The sequence below is a fragment of the Paroedura picta genome, chromosome 7, assembly GCF_049243985.1.
Source record: "Paroedura picta isolate Pp20150507F chromosome 7, Ppicta_v3.0, whole genome shotgun sequence".
NCBI classification, from domain to species: Eukaryota; Metazoa; Chordata; class Lepidosauria; order Squamata; family Gekkonidae; genus Paroedura; species Paroedura picta.
This window is the reverse complement of record NC_135375.1, coordinates 106,007,799-106,033,960: the sequence shown is the minus strand read 5'-3', so window position 1 is coordinate 106,033,960 and position 26,162 is coordinate 106,007,799. Positions and strand designations below refer to the sequence as shown.

Here is a 26,162-nt window from a genome sequence, read left to right as displayed (position 1 = left end):
TGCAGCGGCCTTGTTGTTTACTCAGAAGGACCTTTGAATCTGGACCGCAAACAAGAAGAGATGTCTGAGCTTTTCAGGCCCTTCCACACTTTATTACGGAAGATAAGGCAAGTCACTCAGTCATAATGCTGCATTCTTGTACGTTCATTCATTCATTCTCTCTCTTTGTCTTGAGTCTCACAGATGAATTATTTTACCAACAAAGTGATGCGTTTATTGTCTCTTCCGTGGAAGGGTTAAGTGGCTTATTCTGTTTGATGAGTGTAACATTTTTCTCAATTAATCTGGGGCACACTTCTTGTAAGAATCCCAGCGCAGGCTGTTTCTCCTAGTGAAAGAGATGGCTTTATTTAAGAAAGGCTCACTGAACATTTGGGGATCCCTGCCCCTTTTGCTGCTGCCTTCACTATGCCGACAGGGATACTGGGAACATGGCCCTTCTCTGTTTTGCCCTTACACTTCCCCAATCTGGCCGCCCGTTGACTCAGATCCTGAAGACAGGGCTAGCCAGCATCTCAGGATGCTCTCTTGATCCTATTCCTAACCAACTGTCTCCCTAAGCTAGACTGACCTGCCTAACACATGATGCCTCATCCACTTCCTATTTCTCTGTATCACTGCTTGAGCCCTAAATGACAAATTGGCTAACTGCCCTGCCCCAACTCTCTCTCACAGGATCCATGACTTTTCATTGGCTGGAAACTCTTAGGATTTGCCTACACCCCAGAGAATAAGGGGGTCACTGTAAGACTTGTAGAGCAGGACTGGAAGCTGTATGTGTGCGTGCCCCCCTCCCTCTTATTTCTTTATTTTTAGTGCCTGCTTCTGCCTGGAAATTGGAAACAATTGTGGATTTATATTCCCCTTTAAAATCTGTTCATGCCAAACTCAAAGCAGTATAGCTCGCCTTGTTATGAGCTCCCGGAAGAGCTATGGGCCCTGTGGGAGCTTTCAGCATTTTGCAGGGCCTGTAAGACAGAGCTCTTTCACCAGGTCTATGGTTGAGGCCGGCGGGCTAAGGAAGAGCTGGACACTCCCCCCCCCCCGCCCGGGTTACTCTTAGACCGGGTTTATGGTCATCGACCCCATGCCCCCCCCTTGGTGGATAGTGAGCGAATTTCGTTATATTTCATCCTCTGCTTCTGGATATCTTGGGAATTGTTGTAGTTTTTGGTTTTAGAGGAATTTTATTGGGGTTTTTATATATGTTGCAACCCGCCACAACCCATTGAGAATGGCAGGCTAGAAATATAAAAATTAATAATAATAATAATAATAATAAATAAAGGTTGCCCCCGGACTCAAACTTAGTTCTGTTGCTTCCAAATGTGGCTGCCCACCTGAATTGGTCTGAATGTTTACGAATCTCAGAGGGCCTTCATCTGTGCTGGGGACAGAAGGAGGCAGAAGGTAGTGCTTAAGCAGGAACTCATCTGTGACTTCTTCATGCATCAAATCAGGGGTAGCCAAAGTGGTGTTCATGGGTGCCCACTGACACCGTATCTGGTGCTGACCAAATGGTTTTAGAAAGTGGAGCTCCCGCACAGCAAGCTTTCCGATTGGCCACAGGCAATCTGATTGGCAGCGCAGATTAAAATAATGTTTCAGAGGCAACTGTCTCCCTCTTTGTTCCCAGCTCTTTGTCTCACGTGATGTCCTTCTGTGGCTGCACTTTTGTGGCTACGCCCACCACCTGGTGTCAGAATTCTAATGATGTCCCCAGGCTAAAAAGAAGTTGGGAATACCTGCAGGACAGATGAGGGCAACGTCTTAAAAAGTCACTAAAAAAAGCCACGGCTATTCAAACGTGGCAGGCAGAGGTTTCATGTCACCTTGATTGAGTCAAGCTGTCTCATGCGCTTTTCCTAGCAGATCTCATGCACATGATGAATCAAAAGATTCAAAGTGATGTCCTCTCTGTACCTGATTTCATATGGTGACAAGAGTTGTGAACAGTCTGAATGTCCATGTCGAGCTTACAGTATCCTGCATTGTTTGCTCCTTTCTTAGGGACCTACTACAGACTCTCACAGATGAGGAGCTGTGTACTCTGGAATGTAACCTCTGCATCTCCCAGGATTTTGACTTTCCCGAGAGGTCAGGTCCTCAAGGGTCCTCTGTCGTCGTGCCGAACTTCTTGGTGGCTTTACCATCCGAAGAGCGCCCAGAAAAGGCCCCGAATACCGAAGCGGAGCTCGCCTGTTCCGTGCAGTACGACGAGCAAGAGCTGGAGCAGCTGAGCCGGATGGTTCACAAAGCAGGCGATGAGATGTCCTCCTTGCTCTCGCCGCCCAGGGACTGCCAGCCTCCCGCTGGCGGTCTCCGCGCAAGGAGCACGCGCGGCAGCCGAAGCGACTCTCCGGATCTGGTTCTCCTGAACAACTCGCGTAACGAAGAGGAGAGCGTGTTTCTCATCGATGACCTAGATGGCGTGGTAGAAGCTCTCTCTGGGACAGGTTCGTCCAGCGACATGTTGTGTGATGCCTGTCACGCTTTGAAGCACAGCGTTCCGTGCGGCGACCCTCTCTTGTGCGACTGTGGTCATCCGACGGCACGAGGCCCTCTCTTCAAGGGGAGAGGGGAGGGTGATCTCCTCAATAACAACATCGAAGAAGGCAAGCAGCTGGCTGATACCTCACTTCAGAACTCCTGCAGTTGTTTCGAAGGTCCCAATCCTCATTTGTACCTCAGTGCCTGGGACGCCTACCCTCACGACGCGGAAACGGCGGAACTGATCGCTCACCGGACTGGAGGGATGAAGATATCTGCCACTGTTATATTCAATCCCAAATCTCCCCCTTCGGAATCCTCAGAAGCACTTAAAGCTTGCTCTGTCGGGGACTCGCCTTGTTCGGCGGACGAAGAGGGAGAGCTGCAGCAGCCCAGCGTGGCTGCCACAAATTGCCTTGTCAGTTCCTGCGTGTGTTGCGGCAGCTGCCAGGGTGGCAGGGAGGACAGCAGAGCTTTAAAGACAAATAGTTTCCCTGGGAAAATTATAAACTCCTCTTCCAGTTTACTCAAATTAAAAGGGAAAAGTCAGCTGGATAAACCAGCCGGCACGGACTCCGTACCAGAGAGATCAAAAACTGAACCCCACATTTTGCCAGCGGGAAGGGACTCTCCCAGAGCTCTTTCCAGCTGCTCTGAGGGCTCATCATGCTCCTCCACTTCCCATTGGAGAGCAGAGAACGGACCCAAAGTAAACCAAGAAGCCCTCGGTCGACCACAGAAATCTGAGGAAGGAAGGCGGGAACGTGAAAAGGCATCGGAGGCTAGCGAAGACAAGGATGAAAGGATGTTAAAGGATGGTGAATCCAGAACAAATTCAAAGTAAGAACTTCCTGCAATTTTTTTTCCTGACCCAGAAATGGGGTAGAAACTAACAGGTCTCAGATTTCCCTCTAGCAATGGGGCGGGGGGTTGTGAGTGTGGAAAGTGCTGTCAGGGGGCAGCTGACTTCTGTAGGGCTGAGGTGGCCAGTCTGTGGCTCTCCAGATGTCCATGGACCACAGTTCCCATCAGCTCCTGCCAACATGTGCTGGCAGGGGCTCATGGGAATTGTAGGCCCTGAACATCCGGAGAACCACGCTCCAGCCACCCCTGCTGTGGGGTTTTCAAGGCAAGAGAGGCTCAGAGGTGTTTTGCCATTGCCTGCCTCCATATAGCAGCCTTTGGACTTTCTTGGTGGTCTCCCATCCAAGTAGGAATGAGGGCCAACTCTACTTAGCTTCGGAGGAAGGGAAAAAGCAGGGGCTTGAGGACAAAATGGAAGTGCAGAGTTGAAAAGGGCAGGGCAGCCGATGAAGTCTCCTTCAGCTTAGAATTAGTAGTGAAATACAAACTCACTGGTGGAAGAAGTTAAAGGATCGTGGGCCGGAGAACCAAAGTTTGCCAGGCCTTCTTGAGAGGGTACCTACCCCTTTAAAAGAGGGTGAAGTTTGATAAGTGCTGCTTCTCCTTATTTGAGCGTCGTGATGGGGGGTAAATCCTAGGCAGATATATTCCCTCTTTAATCTCATGACTTCTCTTGGAATCGGGGTTCAGGCGCCATGGGGAGCAGAGAAAGATTTCTTCAGTGAGCTTGGATGAAAAGCAAGCTCCATTGTGAAGGAATGAAGGCAGCCGGGAGCCAAGGTTGGTCTCCCCAGAGATCATCTGTGTGGACAGCAGACTCATGTGTTGAGCAGCAGCACCATGCTTTTGTTTCTTGGTTTGTTTGGCTTCTGTCACAGCCAGCCTCTGGTCACAACTAGGCTTGCGCACTCTGGCATGCTTTGGCGAGCACCAGAGCCGCCTCAGGAAGCACGGCGGAGCGATCAACCCTAGTCACAACCAATGGAGTATGGTCAAGTGAGGGAGAGCCGCAGTCTGACTCTTCTCCTTCCTTGTTCTTTCCGGGGCTGGAAAGCAGGGGTAGTCAGTGCTGGCAGGGGCTCATGGGAATTGTAGTCCATGGCCATCTGGAGGACCACAGGTTGACTACCCCTGCTAAAGCATAGATAGATGTCTTTCAGGGGGATAGACCAAGACGCACAACCCTGTCAACACTATCAGTAGCCGTAGAGTCCAGGAGCACCTCTAAGATTAACATTGGAGGCAGAGGATGAGCTTCCATGAGTCACCGCTCACTTCTTCAGATAACGGGAAGTTGATCTGCGGCTGTCCGCATAAGCACTTCACCCAGAAATGCCAGATGTGAGACTGGGGAGTAGTTGGAAGGACCCAACAGATCAAGTGATGATTTTTTCAGGAGACCAATGCCTCCTTCAGTCACTCCAGGAAAGTCCCTGAGGATGGAGACAGATTTACAGTCTGCTCAAGAAGCCTCCTGATTAGGGTTGTGCACTTCGGCCGCTTCAGCGAGCACCGAAGCCTGAGGTGGCCAGCACCGCAGCGTGGAGGGGAGAGGTGGCATTGGCAGTGGTGCGGCAGCTGGCGCCCGCATGCAGGGGCAGAGCTTTGCACCAGCGCGCGGGCGCTGGCTGGCGCGCCACCGCCTCCATGTCGTGGCACTGACCACTTTGGGCTTCAGTGCTCTCCAAAGCGCACCGAAACGCACAACCCTACTTCCGGATCCTCTCAATGCCTGCTTTCAAAAACCATGGAAGCAGGGGTCTAGAGCAGGGGTAGTCAACCTGTGGTCCTCCAGATGTTCATGGACTACAATTCCCATGACCCCCTGCCAGCATTTGGGAATTGTAGTCCATGAACATCTGGAGGACCACAGGTTGACTACCCCTGCTCTAGATGACATGTACATGGTCAGCCTCAGTGTACATGGTCAGCCTCTGTCCACTTCAGCTTGGGTGTGGCCCCTGGAACTGTCCAAAGCCACTCCCGGAGACAGCCAAGAGGCATCACTGCCTCAGTATTTGGGGAAAGGTCATGGCAGATCATCAAGATTTTATCTGCCAGAAAAGCTTGCCAACGCCTTACAGCTGAGAGCCAATCGTGTGCAGTTTGAACACCCCTCTTCTTGGGCTTTAAGAGATCAATTTATTAGAAACAGTTGAGCCAGGAGTGAGGTATCTTCAATAAACCATTCAATAAAACTGGATTGCACCATTAGACAACACGCAGTGCAATAGAATTGGATCATGGTGTTAAAGTACAAGAGAAATGATATAATATTCTGTGAATAGGAGGGGGGAAGGGGAAAAGAAAATTGCTTTGAAAACTTACAGAAAGCTCCAAGTCTTTCCCAGCACAAACAAGTGCTTTCTTACACAATTCCATGTTGCTACCTCTGTATCTCCTTTGTAAAAATGACTCCTTGCACAATTCCATTTTGTATGTTGTGCAGCGCAAAATTGGGGAGTCTTCCTATCCATGCCAGGCAGGTAATTCCACTAGAGTAGAGCTGGCCAAATGTGGCTCTCCAGATGTCCAGGGACTACAATTCCCATGAGCCCCTGCCTGCATGACACTGGCAGGGGCTTATGGGAATTGTAGCTCATGGACATCTGGAGGACCATCGTTTGGCCATCCTTGCACTGGAAGCCAGGCAGCTGTTGGTTTTACCCATTTTCTCATGTGAGTGCAGCTGTCCAGTGGGGTATCTCAGGAGTGGTGATCTTTTAGATGCGCTGATCCTCGTCTATGAAGAGCTTTGTAGGCAGTAGCCAGCCCCTTGAACTGAACCCAGGTATTAATCTGTAACTAGAGCAGTGATTGTTGAACAGGTGTGGCATGTGTGCTATGACTAGCCCCTGATACCTTCTGATCTGTGCTTGTCCTGCACAGTCTGGAGATTCCAAGTTGTCCTCATGGGCAGATCCATGTAGAGTGGAGGTCCTCAACATAGTGCCCACGGGCACAGCCACACCTGCCAACACCTTTCCTGGGACCCACCCAGTGTGTGGTGTCCTCATTGGGCGTTAAGATGCCAAGTCCCGAAACCTGCCTGATTTACAATTGCGTCAGCAAGGCGGCTGGTTTTCTCTATGCACAGGACTGCCTCCTTTCGTGTAAATGGGTGCATCTGTTGTTGCTGTTGTTGTTGGGGGTGGGGCAGTGAGAGTGTTTTGAAATAAGATTGTAGCTGTTTTGTTATCTTAACTATTCATTGGCCGTCAGCTTGATGATTTTTGTGAACCACCCACAGCCCGTTTTGTCGGGAAGGGTGGTATATAAGCCAAATAAAGTGCTTTTAGAAAGTGGGTGGGGCTAGATGGTTGGCCACTGGAGACCTGATTGGCAGCAGCTGCCACAGCAGCACAAAAACCTTCAGCATGTGACTTAAGGGGAGCTGCGGCAGCCGTTCAGCGGCTGGTTTCACTTTGTGCGGCAGCTGTCCTGTCTTGTGGCTGTCCTGTGTAAGAAGGCCAAAGGTGACCACAGGCTCCAAAAGGTTGAGGACCCTGAGGGTAGAGTGTGGCACAATAGTCTAGACTTGACGTGACCCTGGCTTGGGTCGACTCTCAGCTAAGAGAAGCTGGGAAACAGTTTTTGCGGCTGAATCAACTTGCTTTCCCCGCCGTCATGTAGAATGTACCGTAACGTAGATAAACTACAGATGGCTGCATCGTATGTTCATTTGAGTTGTCAAAAGAGACAGTTCGGGATATGAGTAATTGGGAAACATTGTGCATGCATGGGAAACATTGTGCATGCATCAGGGGTATCCTGACTTGAGCAGATCGAAATTAAAAGGGTATTTTTCAGAATGCCCATTGCAGTTTGGCTGGTTAATGGCCTCTTGACATGTTATTCTTCTTCAACAGTACTTCAGAGAAGCTCTTCTTGCGCTGTAAGTTCTAGCAATGACTGGGACCTTTTCCGCACCAGGAATCTGCCCTGGTGCTGTGCATGTCCAGTTGTGGAGCTAATTTCTGCTTCCGGATGACGTCGGTGCCGGCCTGAGGCGGTCCCAAGCCTGGCATGATGGAGGCCCTCATTGGCCCTGTGCCAACACCGTCTGGAAGCAGAAATTAGCTCTACGACTGCATGAGTGCTGTACGGGACTGGATTCCTGGTGCAGAAAAGGTCACATTGTGCATTTCCTGTGTCAGTGCTTGCAGTAACCCATGCTACGGCACCCTTCCATGAGAGCCACTGTCAATGTTGAGCAGGCATGGTGCTCATGTGGCCATAAACAAAAGCATAATGACTTGGAGATGTTGCCACAGGGACTGGGGAAGCTTTTCAGTGGCATGCGCATGGTGGCAGCCGTGTCGCCCCCCTGCTGCCGTTGCAGGGATAGATTTCTAAATGTTCTTCCTTGGAACGCAGCCAGTGACCCGCAAGCATCCTCTGCAGCAGCACTGCTGAAGCTCCGTCGGTCTGCACCCAGCCAGCCTTTTCAGTGCTAGACAGTTGTAATAGCAGGGTAATAGTTTTAAATGATCTTCTGGTGCAGTGGATTTAGAATGCGGTCCCCAGGATGGCATCTGCGGATGCCAGGATGGCCACCGTTGCCTTTCCAAGGTTCCTAGAAAGGGGGTGGGACTTTTGACCAGCAAGGTTTCTCACGGGCCACTGGAGATTTGATTGGCTGTGCAGATTTTTAAAAAAATATTGCTTGGGCAGCAGCTGCCAGGACAACACAAGCATCTTCACTGTGTGACTGAAGGTAAGTTTTGACAGGCATTTTGCAATGGGCTCCACCTCCTGCGTCAGCCGCTTTGCGTGTGCATGCATCAGGCTGTGTGAGAATGCCAGGTGTACCCCCAGGCCCAAATAGTTTGGAGATTTTTTTTTTTTTTTTTTTTTTATAGAAAGTTTTTATTTTATTTTCCAGAATTGAAGAGTTGAAGACAGTGAGATACATGCAATCTACATTGTTAATACAAAAAAGGAGAGCTATACTCTTCATTTGATACACTTGGTTCCCCATTTTTAATCCCTTTTGTAAATAGTTCAGGTAAGGGCCCCATTGTTCTTGAAAGGCCTCTTAGTGTCAGTTTGGCTATCTTGGTAAGATCAGCTAGTTTATTCACCCAGTCTTCTGTCGAGGGTAGTTCTTACGTTTTCCATTTCTTGGCCAATTCTAGTTTTTCTGCCGTCGTTGCATAGAAGAAGAAGCTCTGTATGTGGGTTAGGAAGCACTGTGGAAAAACATTTTGGTTCCCTGTTTCAATCTTAAAAACCCTCTTCTCTCCATTTAAGATTATAAACTGGCTACAATATTATGGACTTTTACCCAAAGCTTATAGACTTTTTATAGACTTTTTCACGTTTGCACCACATTTAAAAAGAGAAGTCTACCTTGTTACCATCGTTTCAACATTTGTTTGCATAGTTTCTGATAGTTTTAACAATCATAAACAGTTTATACTTAACGTAGTCCTAGAGCCCTCCACATTTTCACTAGAAAAAGGGAAAAAGGAAAAAAAAAAAAGAATAAGCCTACTTAATTGTACAGAAAGAAGAGAAACAAATATGTATAAGTATACATTGTTAATACCAGAAATAATAAAATGGAGTCTTCATTAATTAATAGAATAGATTTTTCGTTAGTTATATTTACACCTCCTCAGTTAAAAACCTTCTTTTAGTTATGCTTTAAATTTAGGCTGAAAGTCACTACAGAGATATGCTAGATAATTCAAATTCAGCTATCATAGGAAATCTAAAACCCCACACTATAATATAAGCCCATTCCATTAGGTGTCTCCTTTTAGTTATGCTTTGATTTTGAGCTAGTAGGCAGTGCGAAATTAGGTTTAATAATACAGATTCAGCTTACTTAAAAGATCTTAGACCCCAGATTAACTTCTTAACTAGTTATATTGCCTATATGGCTACATACAGGAGGTAAAAGAGGAAAGGAATTTCGACCACTGTGTTGCATTTCCATTCCCCAAGCTTCTTAAGGAGGTCTCATTTCGAGGCTTATTACGTCTTGTGGCTCCCGTTGACTAATGTTCTGTCCTATTGGTCTTTGGCTGGGAAAGTACAGTTGTAGTCTTTCCCTCGAAGTATACATCGATAAATCTTGAAGCAGTTGTACCTCCTGGACTCCAAAATCAGTACAGATGTTTTTCCATGAAGCTCCTTTCAATCGATTGCTTTCACCGCAGATCCATATGTCTTTCTTGTGTATTGTTGCTTTGGAGTGGCTATATATCTTCTCAGGTAGGGTGTCCTTATCTGAGCTGCAAGACTCCGACATCCCCTTTTCCATCTCCATAATTTCAGATTCCTCTTCTGCTGGTAATTTTCCATCTTGTTTAAAGCTATCATCAGCCACTACTATTGGTTCATCATTCCTGTTAGAGACTTCTTCCTTAATGCCTTTAAACTCCATGAGCATATTTTTAAGTGAACCATTTAGAGATTCTTTCAGGTCTTGTGTTTGTTTATCTAGAAGATATGCAAATTTTTTAAACGAAAACATGTTCCAGGTTTGGAATTTTGTTAGACTTAATCAGTTATGCATATGTTGTTTCCAAAATATATTTGCAATTTTGCAAATAGCCAGTAGAGGTCCTACAGAGTCCTAACGAAAGCAACAGTCTGTTTTGAATTAAAGGAATGTTTCTAGAGCTTAGTTCTCGCGAGATTCCACGGCTCTAATCTCTCTTATCTTCGAAGACCAAAAACAGATATAATAAGAACTGTTATTTATTAGTTTGAGTTGATTTAAGTCCTTCTTCGCTTAGAAAAGAAAATTAGCCTGCCTCATGATGAGGTGGCATCAAGCAGAGCCAGAAACGGGGGGAAAAGTGAAGACGGAGAAGCGGAAAAGCACTTGCATCTCTGCGTTGATTAATGACTCAATATCTTGGAATTTGGCTGCTTCACCCCCTCAGTGGTAATAAATCCTGTCACTCTGGCTTGTTTGGATTAGCGAGAGCAACTCTCCACGCCGAGAGTTCATTCCAGGGAAGAAGGTGCCGAGGGAAACCCCACTCACTGTTTGTAGGCTCTGATGTCTGCCAGATGTTTTCACTCCGGAGTTGTGGTGAGTCGAAGGTCTTGCTGGGAGGTATCCAATTATCTTTGTAGATTAAAATAAGCTTTGTAGATTGCAGAGTTGAAAAAAGAGGAAAAGGAAAAAAGATTTTAAGATGGCGGACGGCGCTTGCTGGACCCTGTGCACACTGAGCTTACGTTCCAGTGGGAGATTAATTTCCCTGCGGAACAGAGAGGCCCCAGAGATTCACAAGGAATTCCTGAGAAGATTTATGGTTGGGTTAGCGTACCCAAAACCCGATTCTGTCAATCACAGCAGTGATTGACCCTCAGTGGAACAGGAGCTCGAAGTATTCGAGCTATCCAAGTGCCATGGCTCCGCCTCCTCTCCTAGTTTGGAGATTTTTGACTTAGAACGACTTAAAGGCCACTTCAGTTAATGTAACGATTTTTAATCTCTGTTTGGTACTGTACTTTTGAATTCTCCAGCAGTGAAATATTTCACTGATGTGATGAAATGCTAAGAAAATAGACTTGACTTCCCCTTTAATTATTACTTTCTGCCTTCTAGTTATTTAATTCCACGTTCCTGTTCATCCAGTGAAATCAGTCAGGAAGAAACCCAACTTGCCTTACGGACAGCTGAAATTTCCACGAGAGAAAAGATCCGATCTCGATTTCACAGCAGTAATGACCTCATCCATCGGCTCTTTGTCTGCATCTCAGGTGTCACACTTTATTTTGTTTTGATTGCTTTTCATCTAATGCTTTGTAAAACCAGTTTCAAGATGAGAGCAAGGAGTTAAACGCTAGAACTGAGGATCATAACTGCATTTTCCTATCCAAATAAAATGGGATCTCTGGGGGAGAGGACATTTATCAGAAGAAGGTTGGTTCTTATATGCCGCTTTTCTCTCCCTGAAGGAGTCTCAAAGTGCCCTACATTCGCCTTCCCTTTCCTCTCCCCACCACAGACACCCTGTGAGGTGGATGAGGCTGAGAGAGAAGAGTTGGTTCTTATTTGCTGCTTTTCTTATATGCCGCTTTTCTCTCCCTGAAGGAGTCTCACAGTGGCTTACATTTGTCTTGCCTTTCCTCTCCCCACAACAGACACTCTGTGTGGGAGGTAAGGCTGAGAGAGTCCTGATATTATGGAAGAAGAAGAAGAGTTGGTTCTTATATGCCGCTTTTCTCTCCCCGAAGGAGTCTCAAAGCAGCTTACATTCCCCTTCCCTTTCGTCTCCCCACAACAGACACTCTGTGAGATGGGTGAGGCTGAGAGAGCCCTGATATCACTGCTCGGTCAGAACAGCTTTCTCAGGGCTGTGGCGAGCCCAAGGTCACCCAGCTGGCTGCATGTCGGGGAGTGCGGAATCAAACCCGGCTCGCCAGATTAGAAGTCCGTACTCCTAACCGCTATACCAAGTAACATTCACTGACTAGGAACTGATGAAATCAGCATATAATATTAATGAATTAGCGGTTTAGCCTGCTTTAAAAGCAGGCTAGAAGCTGGCAGCTCCCCCCACCCCCACACACAGAAACCCATGGTAGTGGCACCCCCTGACCCCCCTCCACACAGTTTGACAGCGTTGGCTGGGATGGGGGGAGGTCGCTGGTGACAAAACTATCCCCAAAATTGTCCACTGAAGGCAGCAGAAAGGTGTAAAGACCACTCAAGATTGAATTGTTAATACAGTCTTTAATGGCTTCGGAATTTGTTGATAATTTAATGGGTGTCATTTTACTGTAATCTTTAGTTTCTGAGCTACTCCAAGTGGGTCTTTGGAGAGGAGGCATTTACGTTTCCTAAAGAAATATTCCATTGCCCAAATCTGCTAGGTGTAGCTGACCAGCTCCAGACCAACTATGCCTGCGACCTGCGAAGTATTTTGAAGACCTTGTTTGAAGTTATGGCAACGAAGGCTGATGCGGAGGACCAGAAGATACAAAAAAAAGGTGAACATGAACCCTCCCTCCCCATTCATTCTTGCCGCATCGAGATCTGTAAAGTCTAAATAAGCAGCATCAGCGGTCTGCATTTCTAACATTGAGCTTCTCAGTCATCAGTCAACAGAGAATTGTTTGAGTTGGCAGAGTGACCATGCCCCGCTGATGGCACTAGAGGTGGTGGAGCCAACCCCATAGCCAGAAAATGCCAGGCTGGTGGACTTTCCTGAGGTTTGGCTGTCACAGAAATCAGTTCCTTTGCCAAAGCAAGTGAATAGTGTTATATCAATACTAGCAAGAAATCCCATTGTAAGCAGGAATGCAATGGGTGCTTAGGACCCAGGGGACACCGGGAGGTGCAGATCTCTCTGTGTGTGTCTCTCTTTCCCTCTCGCTGCATGTCTCAGTGTGCCTCACAGCAGGAGGCATAGCAGGTAATCAGGGCAGGTTTGTAGGAGGGAAGTAGGGCTGGTGTGCAGTTAGGGGCAGCTCTCTCTGTCTTTCTCTCCCTCCGTTGCAACAGGGGCAGCTCTCTCAGTGTCTCTGTCAGCAGCTTGGGGTAGCTCTCTCTGTCTCTCTCTCTCTCTCTGCCTCCCTCGCAGCAGGAGCGATAGGAGGGAATGAGGGCTCGTGTTCAGTCTGGCAGGGCTCTGTGTGTCTCTCTCTGTCTCTGGTGCGTCTGAGAGGAATGTTGCTAGTGTTCAGGGAGAAAGGCCGGGAACTGTAGGGAGCAGGGCCAACCCTGATTGGCCCTATTCCAACTTGGACAGCCAGACACACTCCACCCCCCCAGGCTGTTTCACAAATATATAGAGGAACCATGGATAAGGATTACAGTAGAACAACATCTGTACCAGGTTATCTGAATTTGCAGTTTTCATTTTAAAGCAAAAATTACATTTCCAACTCCTCCTGCTGCAAAGGGAAAGATGCTCCATTAGGAAGTTGGGAGTGATCTCCTGTGTCTTCCTTATGGTTTCTCAGTGGAATGGGCTTCCTTGGGAGGTGGGAGGTGGTAGGTTTTCCATCTTTGGAGACTTTTAAACAGAGGCTAGAGCCATCGGACGGAGAGGCTGATTCTGTGAAGGCTCAAGGGGGTGGCGGGTTACAGTAGATGAGCGATAGGGTTGTGAATGTCCTGTATAGTGCAGGAGGTTGGACTAGATGACACAGGCGGTCCCTTCCAACTCTATTATTCTATGATTCTATGACCTGTAGCCCAAGACATCAAAAAGCCTGACATATTTTATGGTGTTTGTTTTAAAAAATTGATACAATAAACACATACAATAAAGCATAGTAATAGTGTATCCCAGCCTTTCTCAGCTTTTTTTACCCTTGAGAAACCCCTGAAACATTCCTCAGGCTTCGAGAAACCCCAGAAGTAGCATGATGGTGCAGAATAGGGTTGGGAAGCAGAGCTGTGGAGAGGCCCACCCGGGGCCCCTCCCCTCCCCACCACCCATCATGGGTCATTTGGGGGCGGGGAAGTAGGGCAACATGAGCATTTATGGTCATATCTCCTGATAAATGTTTAATAAACAAACACCGTTGTTTACCCCATAACAACCTATGGATGTGAAAGCTGAACCCTGAAGAAGGAAGACAGGAGGAGAACAGATGCTTTCGAATTATGGTGTTGGAGACGAATGCTGCGAATCCCATGGACAGCCAAAGTTACCAACAAGACAGTTTGAGAGAGGAGCAAACCAACTATGTCATTAGAAGGGAAGATGTTACGGCTAAAGCTCACTTACTTTGGACACATCATGCGATCAAACCCGCTGGAAAAAGCATTAATGCTCGGCATGGTCAGCGGCAAAAGGAAATGTGGTCGCCAAAGGATCCACTGGCTCAACATGATCAAAGCTGATACAGGGATGACCATGAACCAACTAAAAGAAGCAGTCAGAGACAGGGCGCATTGCGAAGATTTTCCTATAGAATCGCCAAGGGTCGGACACAATTGAACAAATAAAATAATCATACAAATTAATTAACTCCCACCCATTTAAGAAACCCAGGGCCATCACGAAACCTCAGGGTTTCATGAAAGCCTGGTTGAGAATTCCTGGTGTATCTTAATAAATTAATTTGAAAGGACTAATTATCCCTGCCAGTTCTAATGGCTTCATTTTCTTGTGTTTTCCAGTCAACCCTTGTTTAAGGAGTGCAGCACTAGAAGATTGTGTTTTGTGTCAGGAGACTGTGTCCTCTTCAGAATTCACATCCAAACCCAGGGGTGGGGACTTTGAAGGTACCTGCTCATTTCTGTGAAAACTCTCAAGGACTGAATTGTGCATACTAGAAAGGCTGCTAATCAGAATCAAGGAAATAAAAGTGAATTTTATCAAAATTCCATGAAGGTTAAAATGCGTTTGTTAGAACAGTGATCCCCAACCTTTTTATCACCGGGGACCACTCAACACCTTTTACTGAGGCCCGGTTGGGGGGGGGGGTAGTTTACTCCTCTACTCTCAACTACTGCCCTAACACTCTCTGATCGCTATGGTAATGTTTAAACATCCCTTCAAAATAAGATACAGACACACCACAACAATGAAGTGTGTTGTAAAGGGCTGGGGGGGATGAAGGGCCGGGAGGGGGGGGAAGGCATCCTTCGGGGCCCACCTCCAATTAGTCGAAGGACCACATGTGGTCCACGACCCACAGGTTGGGGATCGCTATGTTAGAAGATGAATTCATTAGAATTTGAACAGACACTCAGAATTATTTGGGAAGAGGTATTTCTAAACAAGGATTGGGAAACTAGTGCCTTGGCAAACTAGTGAAAAGTATTTTAAACTAGTAGTTGAAATGCAAGCCTGAAAACAGGAAGCAGCAGGTCTGAAGCTGTGAAAGCAACTAAGAATGTGAATGTGTGTATATGTAAAGTACAGTTGTTTCAGCCACATTATGGCATCCCCATAGGGTTTTCAAGGCAGAGTTGGGTTGCCATTACTTTCGAAGTACCTGCCCTGCTTAGCTTGTAAGATCTAATGACATTGGGCTGTACCAGGGTTGGCCAAACTGTGGCTCACCATATGTCCATGCGCTACAATTACCATGAGCCACTGATATCTAGAAAGCCACACTTTGGCCATCCCTGTACTGCTCCACATCTCACGAATATGCATAGGACCATACATTTATAGTGTTTCTACTGTGATCTGCTGAAGCCCTCGGGGAAGGGCAGAAGACAAATAACTAAATAGAGAGTGTGTGTGTAGAGCCATCTTGGTGTAGCGGTTAAGAGCAGCAGCCTCTAATCTGGAGAACCAGGTATGAGTCCCTACTCCTCTTCCCCATGCAGCCAGGTGTGTGATCTTGGGCAGTCTCAGTTCCCTCAGGTTCAGTCCTCAGCATCTTCAGCTAACAGGATCTGTTGTCGTGTGAGAGACCTGCACTTGGACCTCTGGGTTAGGCAGTCAGAGTAGACCAGGGGTGGCCACACTGTGACTCGCTAAATGTTCTTTGACTACAGTTACCATGCATGCTGGCAGGGTCTCATGGGAACTGTAGTCGATGAGCATCTGGAGGGCCGCAGCTTGGCCACCCTTGGAGTAGACAATACTGAACCCCAACTCAGCTTGCGTGAGATGTAGTGGCTAGTTTGGACCTTTCTCTCCCTCGCACACATGCTGGTGTGGCTGTGCATTTCTGGGTTTTCACTCAATGGAAGAGCCTCTGCTTGGCATGTAGAAGGTTCCAGGTTCAATCTTCTTGCGATCTCCAGTTCAAAGGGAAGTCTTCTGCATAAAGACTCTGGAGAACCACTGCCAACCTGAGTAGACCTTTGTTGGCTGAGGGTCTGAAGGAGGCTTCAAGTTCATATGAAGGAAAAGGTGTGGGGCAGAGATGAGCACGAACTATCAGTCCATCAGGAATTTTGTCTGGTTTGTGGCTCACAAAGCAATGTTTCCAAACTGAAGAACTGCCATGAACATCCACGCATTTTGGTGCAGTTCATGGCAATTTGTGAAGAATAGATAGTGAGGGTTTATCCCTGCTTTCTGCTCTTTGCAGCTCTGAGCAGCTTTAAACACTAAAGTGGTGGCCACAGGGAGCAGAAAGCAGGGGTTTGAAGTTTAAATGGCTCACAACCCAATATGAACCAAGTTGGTTTGCGCAGGCTCATGGTTCAACTATCAATCAAACTGCAAAAATGTGGTGCAGGACAAAACCTGGGGTGAGGGAACTGAACCCTCCCACCCACCCATACACACACACCAAAAAAAATATTATCTGTGTTAATCGCTTCTCGTGCTTAGTGTTTTTATGGAATAATGTGATGTGATGACTGTTAAGGTCAACCGGCTCTTTTACATGAAATCCTGATCCTTTTTTGCTCTGTTCCCCTCCAGATCCTCCTGACTGGGTGCCAGATGAAGCCTGCAGCTGCTGTACTGCATGCAAAGCACCCTTCACTGTCATTCGCAGGAAGCACCATTGCAGGAGCTGCGGAAAAGTAATCTTTTTAAGGTCACATTTGATGCACGGCTAGCTTGGGAAATGTGTGCAGAGTGCAAAAAGCCTAGCCCATGCTATTCCTGTACTCTCAAAAGGCTACGCTTGTCTCAAGTGGGGGTTGAACTCAACACAGAAGAAAGGTTCTTTGGGCAGGCGTCTTTCTGCCCAAGCCTTGCTCTTTGCACCCTGGAGCTCTCTCCTCTGGTTTTATCCTGTCATAACAACCCTGTGATCTAGGCTAGAATAAGAACTCAGCTTGGCCAAGATCAGTCAGCAAGCTTCCACGGACGAAGGGGCATTTGAGTCCCTAACTCAGCCTTTCTCAACCTTTTTACAGTTGAGAAACCCCTGAAACATTCTTCAGGCTTTGAGAGACCCCAGAAGTGGTATCAGCAGGCAGTGCCTCCCTGCCATGCCCCAAAGTCACATGTCACCAGAAGTGACATCACCCAGACACTCCCAGAAAGGAAGGGAGAAAGGGAGAAAATCAGGCAGGTCAAAAGAGAGGAAGTGAGAGCAACTGAGAGGGAGAGAGACAGGCAGGAAGTAGATAGAGAAATAGAGGAAGAAAGGAATGCATAAAGTAAGGAAGCAAGAAGGAAGGAGGGAGGTGGACTGGGAGGAGAGGGGGGGAAAGGAGGGGGGGTCGCGAAGGGTCTGGGGGGGTGGTGAGGGGGGTGGGGGGAGAGGGGGCGTGTGCGTGGGTGCGCAGGGCAGGGGAAGCGGGGAGAAAGAAAGGAAGGGGGGGAGAAAGTCAGGCAGGTCGAAAGCGGGCCAGAGAGACAGCCAGGAAGGAGATAGAGAAATAGAGGAATAAAGGAATGCATGAATTAAGGAAGCAAGAAGGAAGAAGGGAGGGAAATGGGCTGGGAGGGGAGTGGGGGCGGGGGAAGAGCATTGGGTCAAGAGGAGTGGGTGCGTGGGTGCACGGATCGCGGGCTGTTGGGAGGGGGAAACTGCTGCAGAGCAGCGGCGGGTCGGGGGGGCGAGGTGGGGGGGAAGAGCACGGAGGGTGGTTGGGGGGTGCCACGGAGGCAGGTGGGTTTACCTCGGCCGTCGCAGTGGCGGCAGGCATCCTGGTTGGCTGGGCAGGGGCGCAAGGTTCAAGGCCAGGGCGGGCAGTCCAGGGTGGGGCCACTTGGCCACTTGGCCTCTGAGTTTTTATCATGGACAGGCCCCCGCCCCTTTCTCCTCCCACCTACCCCTTAGGGCTTTATTATTACCGCTCTGCAGGAGTGGTTACAGATTACAAAGCTGAGGAAGTCTCACAATGAAACTAGATATTACCTAGAATTGCAGTCCCTGATTGTTTTGATGAGTATTGTTAAAGACTCTGTAGAGAAGAACTTTTCTTCATGTTTAATGTTAACCTCTAGTTGGAACACACAAATTCTTCTGTTACTTGTAAGATTTATTGAGTCACACATTTTCCCCCCTAGAATCGTAGAGTTGGACGGGAACTCCAGGGTCATCTAGTCCAACCCCCTGCAGAATGCAGGAAACTTACAACTACCTGCCCCCCCCCCTCCAAAAAAACAGAATCCCTGAGCAGTCTGGCCTGGAGGAAATTGACCTCCTGACCCCAAAGTGGCAATCGGAATTTCCCTGAGTGTGCTAGAAAGGACCACAAGAGCCAAGCACCAACACAGTCCCTTATGCTCACCCACTTAAGAACCTGCCTAAGTTCACAGAATCAGCATTTCTGTTAGACAACATCTAGCCTCTGCTTAAAAACTTCCAAAGGAGAGTCCCATGCCCCCCCCCCCCCGCATCCGACTCTTGTCTATATTGCATTTATTCCTACCTCTCTGTACAGGGGTGAGGCTTCAAAAACATGTATAAAATCTCCCAAGAGACCAGAATAGCTTAGCTATTCAAGAACGCTTTCCCTGCCCATGACCGAGGAGATCTGATTGAGGCAGGAGGCAGTGTGGACAAGATAGCCCTTGGCCATAAACTTTTATCTGTGGGGTTTCTCCATAACGATACTAAGGGCTCTTTACCTCACCACCCCTGTAAGTAGTGTCTGGAATCCTGCAGGGAATTTCTGAAAGGTGGTGTGTATGTATTTATGTTTGTGTGATTTTTGCTAGCACATCCCCCCCCCCTCCTCCAACGGACCTCCGCATCATTCCCCCAGCTGAAGCAGCATTTGCCCTGCAACAAAGTCATTTCCCTTGGAGAGAAATCCCTTCTGTCCATAGACATTTCAGACGGGGTCCAAGTCAGTGACTATAGACATGAAAGGCTTCTCTGAAAGGTTCAAATGAGTAACCTTGTTGGTCTGAAGTAGCACAATAAAATCAGAGTCCAGTAGCTGCTTTAAGCCCAACAAAGATTTATTCAAGGTATGAGCTTTCGAGTGCTTGCACTTGAAAGCTCACGCCTTGAATAAATCTTTGTTGGGCTTAAAGCTGCTACTGGACTCCGATTTTTTTTTTTTTCTGAAAGGGTTCAGCTTGAGCTGAAATGCTCCAAAGCATGTTAATGGGCAGCAATTAGCAGAGGTGGTTGGAAAAAAAAACCAACAGGTGCATGTAGAAAAATGAAACCAGTTCTGTCGTGTCTTTCCAGATCTTTTGCTCTCGCTGCTCTTCTCACTCTGCTCCGTTACCTCGCTACGGCCAAATGAAGCCCGTTCGGGTTTGCACTCATTGCTACATGTTCCACGTGACACCTTTTTACAGAGACAAGTGGGACGGCTGATAAAACGGCAGAGCCGTGAACGGATCTCGCACCGTCCCCAGTGCAGGGGCTGCCGAGAATAAACCCGAAAGGAAGACCACGCTTGGAAGGGCAAGTGGGACGAAAGCTTTGACCCCTTTTGTTTCAGTTCATTTATTTATTTATTGCTGCATTCTATTAAACTGGCAAAGTGGGATGTGAAGCACTTGTGGCTCAAACAGTATTCCCGTCTTCCATGTTTAATATGGCGTTTATGTGCGCATATCCAAAGCGTGTCAGCAACACGGAGAGAATGGACCGCAAAGCTAGGCAATTTAGGCAGTTTGGGCAGCTTTTCTGTTGTTCCGGTCCTCGCCGTATATCCTGGTTTTGTGACCTGGCATAATGCCAGCAGAGCATGGCCCATCCTGATGTGACAAGTTTCATTCCTGAACTATGTCTGCATTCAGCCCAAGCTCCTGCATTATGTGCTAAGCTTTGCAGCCCATTAAACAGTTGTGGCTCACGGTGCCCCCACAGAGCCGCTACCTGTGTCTCCACCTGCCATGGCTTCTTGGGTAATTGGTGCAAACTTTTCCACACTCAGCATGTCTGCTACTCTAGCCCTGTAGCTCATAAAGGTTCTAGCGCCACTGCCCTGCAGGGGCACAATGCCCCCCCCCCTAGCTAGTTCTGCTGGGGTGGGGGGGTCTTCACCCAAAGTCAGTTCTAGCTGGGCAATAATCAGTTTGGACCTCCCTCTCAACTAGGCAGAGTTCCCAGACAAAATGCAGGGGAGAAAAGAGAGGAAAGGGACATTTATTTCCATTTGAACACAAGGTGTTTCCCTTTCAGACACAAGAAACTGCTCCTGTCAGGTGTTTTTATGTGTTTAAAACAAAGTGTTTCTCCCCCCAGGGAAGGGCATGATTTATGCACAAATACAGGAGAATGTTCTGTAGAAACTGAGGGAAGGGAAAACCCATATTGGCTAGCTAATGTTTAGAATACAAAGCATAAAAGATTCTAGCTCTTTTAAAAAATGTACCGTATTTGCCAGCGTATAAGACGACTGGGCGTATAAGACGACCCCCCAACATTTCCACTCAAAATATAGAGTTTGTGACATTACATTACAGTACTATGGGCAGCTATGTCTATCCCAACTGAAGTGCACCCGGCGTATAGGACGACCGCCCCACTTGGAGGCATGTTTTTCAGGGGGGAAACGTAGTCTTATACGCCAGCAAATACTGTATATAATTTCAATTAATGTTGCCATTTGGGCAGTGTTCCAGAATCTGATTAACCCATTTTTCCTCCTAAGAGCTATCAAGGAATTTTGCCTCTTTCTGTATCGGAGAATAATGTCTCTTTCTTTACTCCCCCCCCCCCAAAAAAAAAAAATTGCATGGAGCATTTCCCGTCAGGTGGAAATATTTTTCCTTAATTGCAAAGAACTCTTCTTCGCCCAAAGATGACCAAAGCAAAAAAATTAAAAATACATTTTAACAGGGCTAAGATGCTTCTGCACAAGTAGTTTGCAACATAGTAGCTTTCTAAACTTCATTTGCAGCACTTAGAATAGAATTCTAAAAAAAATCCAAGAATATATCAGTAACATATTATTGTTAAAACCAAAATGGTTAGGCGTAGGAAATGGACGGCAAAGAATCTATAAGGCTTTTTATGAGACTAAGACCCCATTAAATAAGATGGACTCAGTTTTTAGTAGACCTGCTAAGGACTGCTCCCTGAAGCTCTCTGAGACCACTGAAGATAGATCAAGATTGGTAGCCGTGTTTGTCTGTAGCAGTAGAAAAGTACAAGGGTCCAGAAGCACCTTAAGGGCTAAAAAAAAAAAATGTGGCAGGGAAGGAGCTTTCGTCAGTCACTGCTCACCAACAAAACTTCTGCCATAAATGTTGTTAGACATTAACTTGTTACTGGACTCTTGTTCATTTTTGTGGCTTCTGCACAGGCACACATGGGACTGCGCTTTTGCAGGCTTTAAAAACTTGTAATCAGCTCCCAAGAGTGCTCCCCTTCCCTTCACAGGGAAGGTGATTTTCCTGCCCAAATGTCACGTTGTTGAAGGGGCAGGCACTCTCCCTTCAGTGCTCTTTTTTGCCGCCGCTAGAAATGTTCTACATGGAACTTTAAATTAGGCAAGTGTTCTTTTGCAGAAATTAAACTGAAACTGACCAAGGGCGTGAAGATCCATTGTTCATGATTGTATAGAAATTGGTTTATTTCCCTGTGGTTTCTCAGTTCAGTTCTGCCTCTTGTCCCACCATGCCGATCTTGCTGTTTTCCACCGCTCCAGACAGACAAACGCTCTATCTCTATCTACCCTGCAAGGCTGTTGTGTGGATGGTGCCCCCCCCGCCAACCTGCTTGCCCTGCCACGACCCCTGTGAAAGGGTCGTTTGACCTCCAAAGGGGTCCTGACCCTCAGGTTGAGAACCACTGCCCTGGAGAGCTGCTGCAGGGCAATGCTTACCTTGAGAGCAGCAGAAAAGAGCAAGAATAACAAAATTTGTGGCAGGGGGGGAACCTTTGTGAGTCACTGCTCATTTCTTGATCTGACTTGAGAGATCACGGGCTCAGTAGCAGACGGCTTCCGGCATTCCTGCATGCATGCATTCATGAGAGACACTTCAGTCTGTGCTGGGGCACAAGTGTTCTTATCAGAGTTATAAAAATGTGCAGTTCACTGCAGTACCAAAAAGAAAGGGGGGGGGGAAACTATTTAAGGAGCATCCTTACTTGAGAACAGTCATGCCTGTATACTTCACAGATTTACTCTTTGCAATGTGACTTATATCCTATACACATTAGCCATATAACGGAATAAAAGTTTAATTTTTAAAGAATAAGGAAGATTATACACAGTTCCTGTTGCTCTCTATGGACTAACCTTGCTTCAGCATAACATTTGTAATGAAGCCTGTTCCTAAAACACTCTAAAGCAGAATAGCTCTGTTCACATTTTAGCTGAGCACAGATTGCCAATGCTAATTGGAAGGATTTGACAAAGCAAAGATACTTTATTAAAGCTTAAGTCTCAGGCTGTACGCTGTAATGTTTGTTAAAGATTTATTCTTATAAAAATGATATTTATTATTCCTTTCTAGGGTTAAAAAGAAAGTATAACAATCTCCAACTGTGAAATTAATGTATACAAAGAGTTGCTTTGGGGAAAAAACGGACTCTGATTTAATATAATGACTATAATTTATGAAAGCTGGTTTACTTTTGTAAATGGTGCAATACAGAATCGTTATCTACAGATGATAGCTAAGAATGTCAGATGTTTTATTTTTTATGTAATAACTCCTGAGTCTCTTTAACGAAAAGCACAATCAGTTATCAATTACAATACTTATTTGCCTGGGGAAAGACTTTGGTCTTCTAATCTTAATAAAGATATAAAATGCCAGAACTTCCAGTTTGTTGCTTCCTGTAATGGACGACATTTGAGCATCGTAATCAAATCTAAATTGGTCCATCCGCCCAGTACCAAGTCTCCGGTAACATCCTGCGCAGGATGAATTATGCTTCTAGTTTACTTCAAGGGGCTTTTGGACAGGTGTATTCCCAGTGATTAGACTCCTAACAAGAATCAAAACCCAATATGTAACCACCTTTCATTTCTCCTGCTTCCCAGCACCATGGGGGGTCTAGACAGGACCACGGGTATAACAGGATCAGTGGTATCAGGCCAAGAATCAAAGGCCCAAGTATACAGTCCACAATGGAGAGCCACAGTTTGAATCTATGGGATTCTGAAACTGGGACATTTTCAGTCTGTACATATGTTTTACCCCACCACAAGTCCAAGGTTCAAAGAGAAACGCAAGCCGCGTACCCCCTCCAGGTACGAGTATCCAGGTATGAGTATCCATGTTACCTCCTTCCCCACCCTCTAATAGCGGCAGGTGGGGAGGGTTTTTCCGCCATGTCGGGGATTATGTTGTAACTGGGGGGTTTAGTGGGGATTTTATGACATGTAACCCGCCATGAGCCAATTCGAGAGTGGTGGGAAATAAATCTATCTAATATAATAATGATAATAATAAGTACTGGAATTTTGGACTGTTTAGGGCACAAGGATTATTTTTTATTTACTTATTTATTTATTTACTTATTTATTTATTTATGTTTTTTTATACCGCCCTTCCCTACGGCTCTGGGCAGTTTACATAAAACATATAGAACACTGACATGGAACAGTATCAATAACAATATAACGGATATCAATATAACAAATAACAATAACCTATCAGCTAGAACAGCATTTCAACAACTTTGACAATCCCTCGGTAGGTTTGACCTCTCAGTCTGAGTAGAGGGGGAAACGGGATCAGTACATGTTTTGAGTCAGTCGGCTTCAAGCAAATGCCTGGTGGATTCCATGTGTTTTTGTACTAGGGAAACAGAGCAGTAATATAGAACTTTTCCAACATTCATAAATATACCTATTCACATCCTGTGTAGGATCTGGAGAGGAATGGTTGTTCTTCACTAAGCTACTCTGAAAGGGAAATCTACAGGTGTTCAGCCCCTAATTTTGCTGGTAACCCCTTTAAAAAAACATTGGGGGGGGGGACAGTGTCCTAAGGGAAACCTCCAAAGGAAATTGTTACAAGATGCACCTAAAATGGCTTGTGACGTATCTAAAGCAGAGGGCACCAAAACTATGATGCAGCTGGGTTAGAGAAGTGTCTAAGGTGGAAAAACAACAGCAACAAAAAACAGACCAGGCTATATAAGATCTGAGATGGCGCATTCAAAATTGTCTGAGCACAGTCTGAGTCCAGTGGCACCTTTAAGACCAATAAAGTTTAATTCTGGGTATAAGCTTTTACTCTTTTTGAAAAACGACGGCAGGACAAACATCCGGAAGACATTCCTGACAGAGTGGTTCTTCAGTGGGACAGGCTTTCTTGGGAGGTGGTGGGTTCTCCTTCTTTGGAAGCTTGTAAGCAGAGACTAGGCTAGATAGTCATTGAGCCTTTTGTGGTGCAGGGTGGTAAGGCAGCCGACATGCTGTCTGAAGCTCTGACCATGAGTCTGGGAGTTCAATCCCGGCAGCCGGCTCAAGGTTGACTCAGCCTTCCATCCTTCCGAGGTCGATAAAATGAGTACCCAGCTTGCTGGGGGGTAAACGGTAATGACTGGGGAAGGCACTGGCAAAACCACCCTATATTGAGTCTGCCATGAAAACGCTAGAGGGCGTCACCCCAAGGGTCAGACATGACCTGGTGCTTGCACAGGGGATACCTTTACCTTTAGATAGTCATCTGGCAGAAATGCTGATTTTATTAACTTAGGCAGATGGTGAGTGGGTGGGCAGGAAGGGATGTGCCAGTGTTTGTCTCTTGCGGCCCTTCCTTGCCTACCCAGGGAATTGTTGATCGCCCCTGTGGGATGGTAGGTGAATTCCCTCCAGGCCGGGCTGGATTCTGGAGATTTTCTTTCTTTTCTTTCTTTTTTTTTTTTGCGGGGGGCGATCAACAATGCCTGGACTGTCCGGTGTTATTTATTTATTCTATTTATTGACCGCCACTCCTGGCACAACCAGCTCGTGGCGGTTTACATCCTTCTAAAACTCCCACATAAAACAATATCCAGCCAATTTTGCAGAAATTCCCCAGATCTTTATCATTTTTAACATAGACATCCATGAATTCCTAGCACATTGCAATCTCTCTTTAAAATCAATAGGAAGTGATGTTTCAGCATTGCTCCCCCAGATGACCTACAAGTAAGGTTGCCTGCCCCACACCGACAGATCAAAGGAAAAAAGAATGTGTCCAATGGCTTAATCAAAATTTAAGAGTCTCTTTTATTGCTTTATTATTATAATTTCCACCTAGTGGAGTCCATTGGGCAGATTCTTTTTTCCTTTGTTGTGTTTTTGGGAGGTTTGGGGGGTGGAACCTGAGGAGGTTGGAGTCTGGCAAGGTGAGGGACTTCCCCATGGTATGATGTAGGGCAGGGGTCCCCAACCCTGTGCAGCCCTCCAACCTTCTTGTGTGCTGCTATCACCCTCAGGTGGTTAATAATTTTGTTACATTTTGGTTTAAGATGTGGCCCTCTTTAGGCACTGGGCATGCTAATCTGGGCCCCGTGTGCCAAAGGGTTGGGGATCCCGGATGTAGGTTTTCCACATGTCCTTTTTGGGTGCCCATCCTCTTTGGGCTGTTTATAAAACACCTGCTGAAATTGTCATTTTTGGGGGTCTGGAAGCTTAGAAACATTCCTAGTTAGTAGCAAAGATAACAGCTTAAATAGGGGTATTTAAAATGAGATTTGTCATCGCTTGCTTGAAGTAACTCAGAAATGTGTCCAGTTTTTTGGCTTCTCCTGGGTCAGCCCTTGAAAGGAGCTATTTTCTTAAAGGGAACTGACCTCTGCACTCTGGAGATGAGCTCTGTGTGTGTGTGTTCTCCAGGTCGCACCAGGAGGTTGGCAACCCTCCCTCCAAAGACGGGCCCTGTCCACATCACGGGTGCCCCCTACCGAGGTAGCTCCCCGCCACACGCGGCACAGGCGCAGTGCCGCGATGACGCCATCTGTTTTCCTCGGAGGGGTCCGCCCCAGGCCCCCCGCAGGCACACCTCTGGCGAGACATTGGCTGGGAGCATCCGCCCACCCTCATTTGCATAGCCTCCCCGCGGCCAATCACACGCCTCCTTGTGCTTTGCATGGCCCCC

General features: G+C 46.8%; 1 protein-coding gene across 2 annotated transcripts in view; it reads left to right on the top strand.

Annotated features, from left to right (window-relative positions):
• ZFYVE28 (zinc finger FYVE-type containing 28) overlaps positions 1–22,885 on the top strand; it is a 35,998-nt gene extending 13,113 nt beyond the window's left edge. Inside the window, exons 7-13 of one of the 2 annotated variants that reach the window (XM_077345935.1) lie at positions 6–107; positions 2,011–3,330; positions 10,958–11,082; positions 12,199–12,315; positions 14,459–14,563; positions 16,671–16,774; positions 19,351–22,885. In XM_077345935.1, the coding sequence (XP_077202050.1) occupies positions 6–107; positions 2,011–3,330; positions 10,958–11,082; positions 12,199–12,315; positions 14,459–14,563; positions 16,671–16,774; positions 19,351–19,482 (2,005 nt within the window). In that variant the 3' untranslated portion in view covers positions 19,483–22,885. Of the gene's footprint in view, positions 1–5; positions 108–2,010; positions 3,331–10,927; positions 11,083–12,198; positions 12,316–14,458; positions 14,564–16,670; positions 16,775–19,350 lie in introns of both variants that reach the window. The other variant, XM_077345934.1, reaches the window with a different exon arrangement.
• Positions 22,886–26,162: the final 3,277 nt, after the last annotated feature.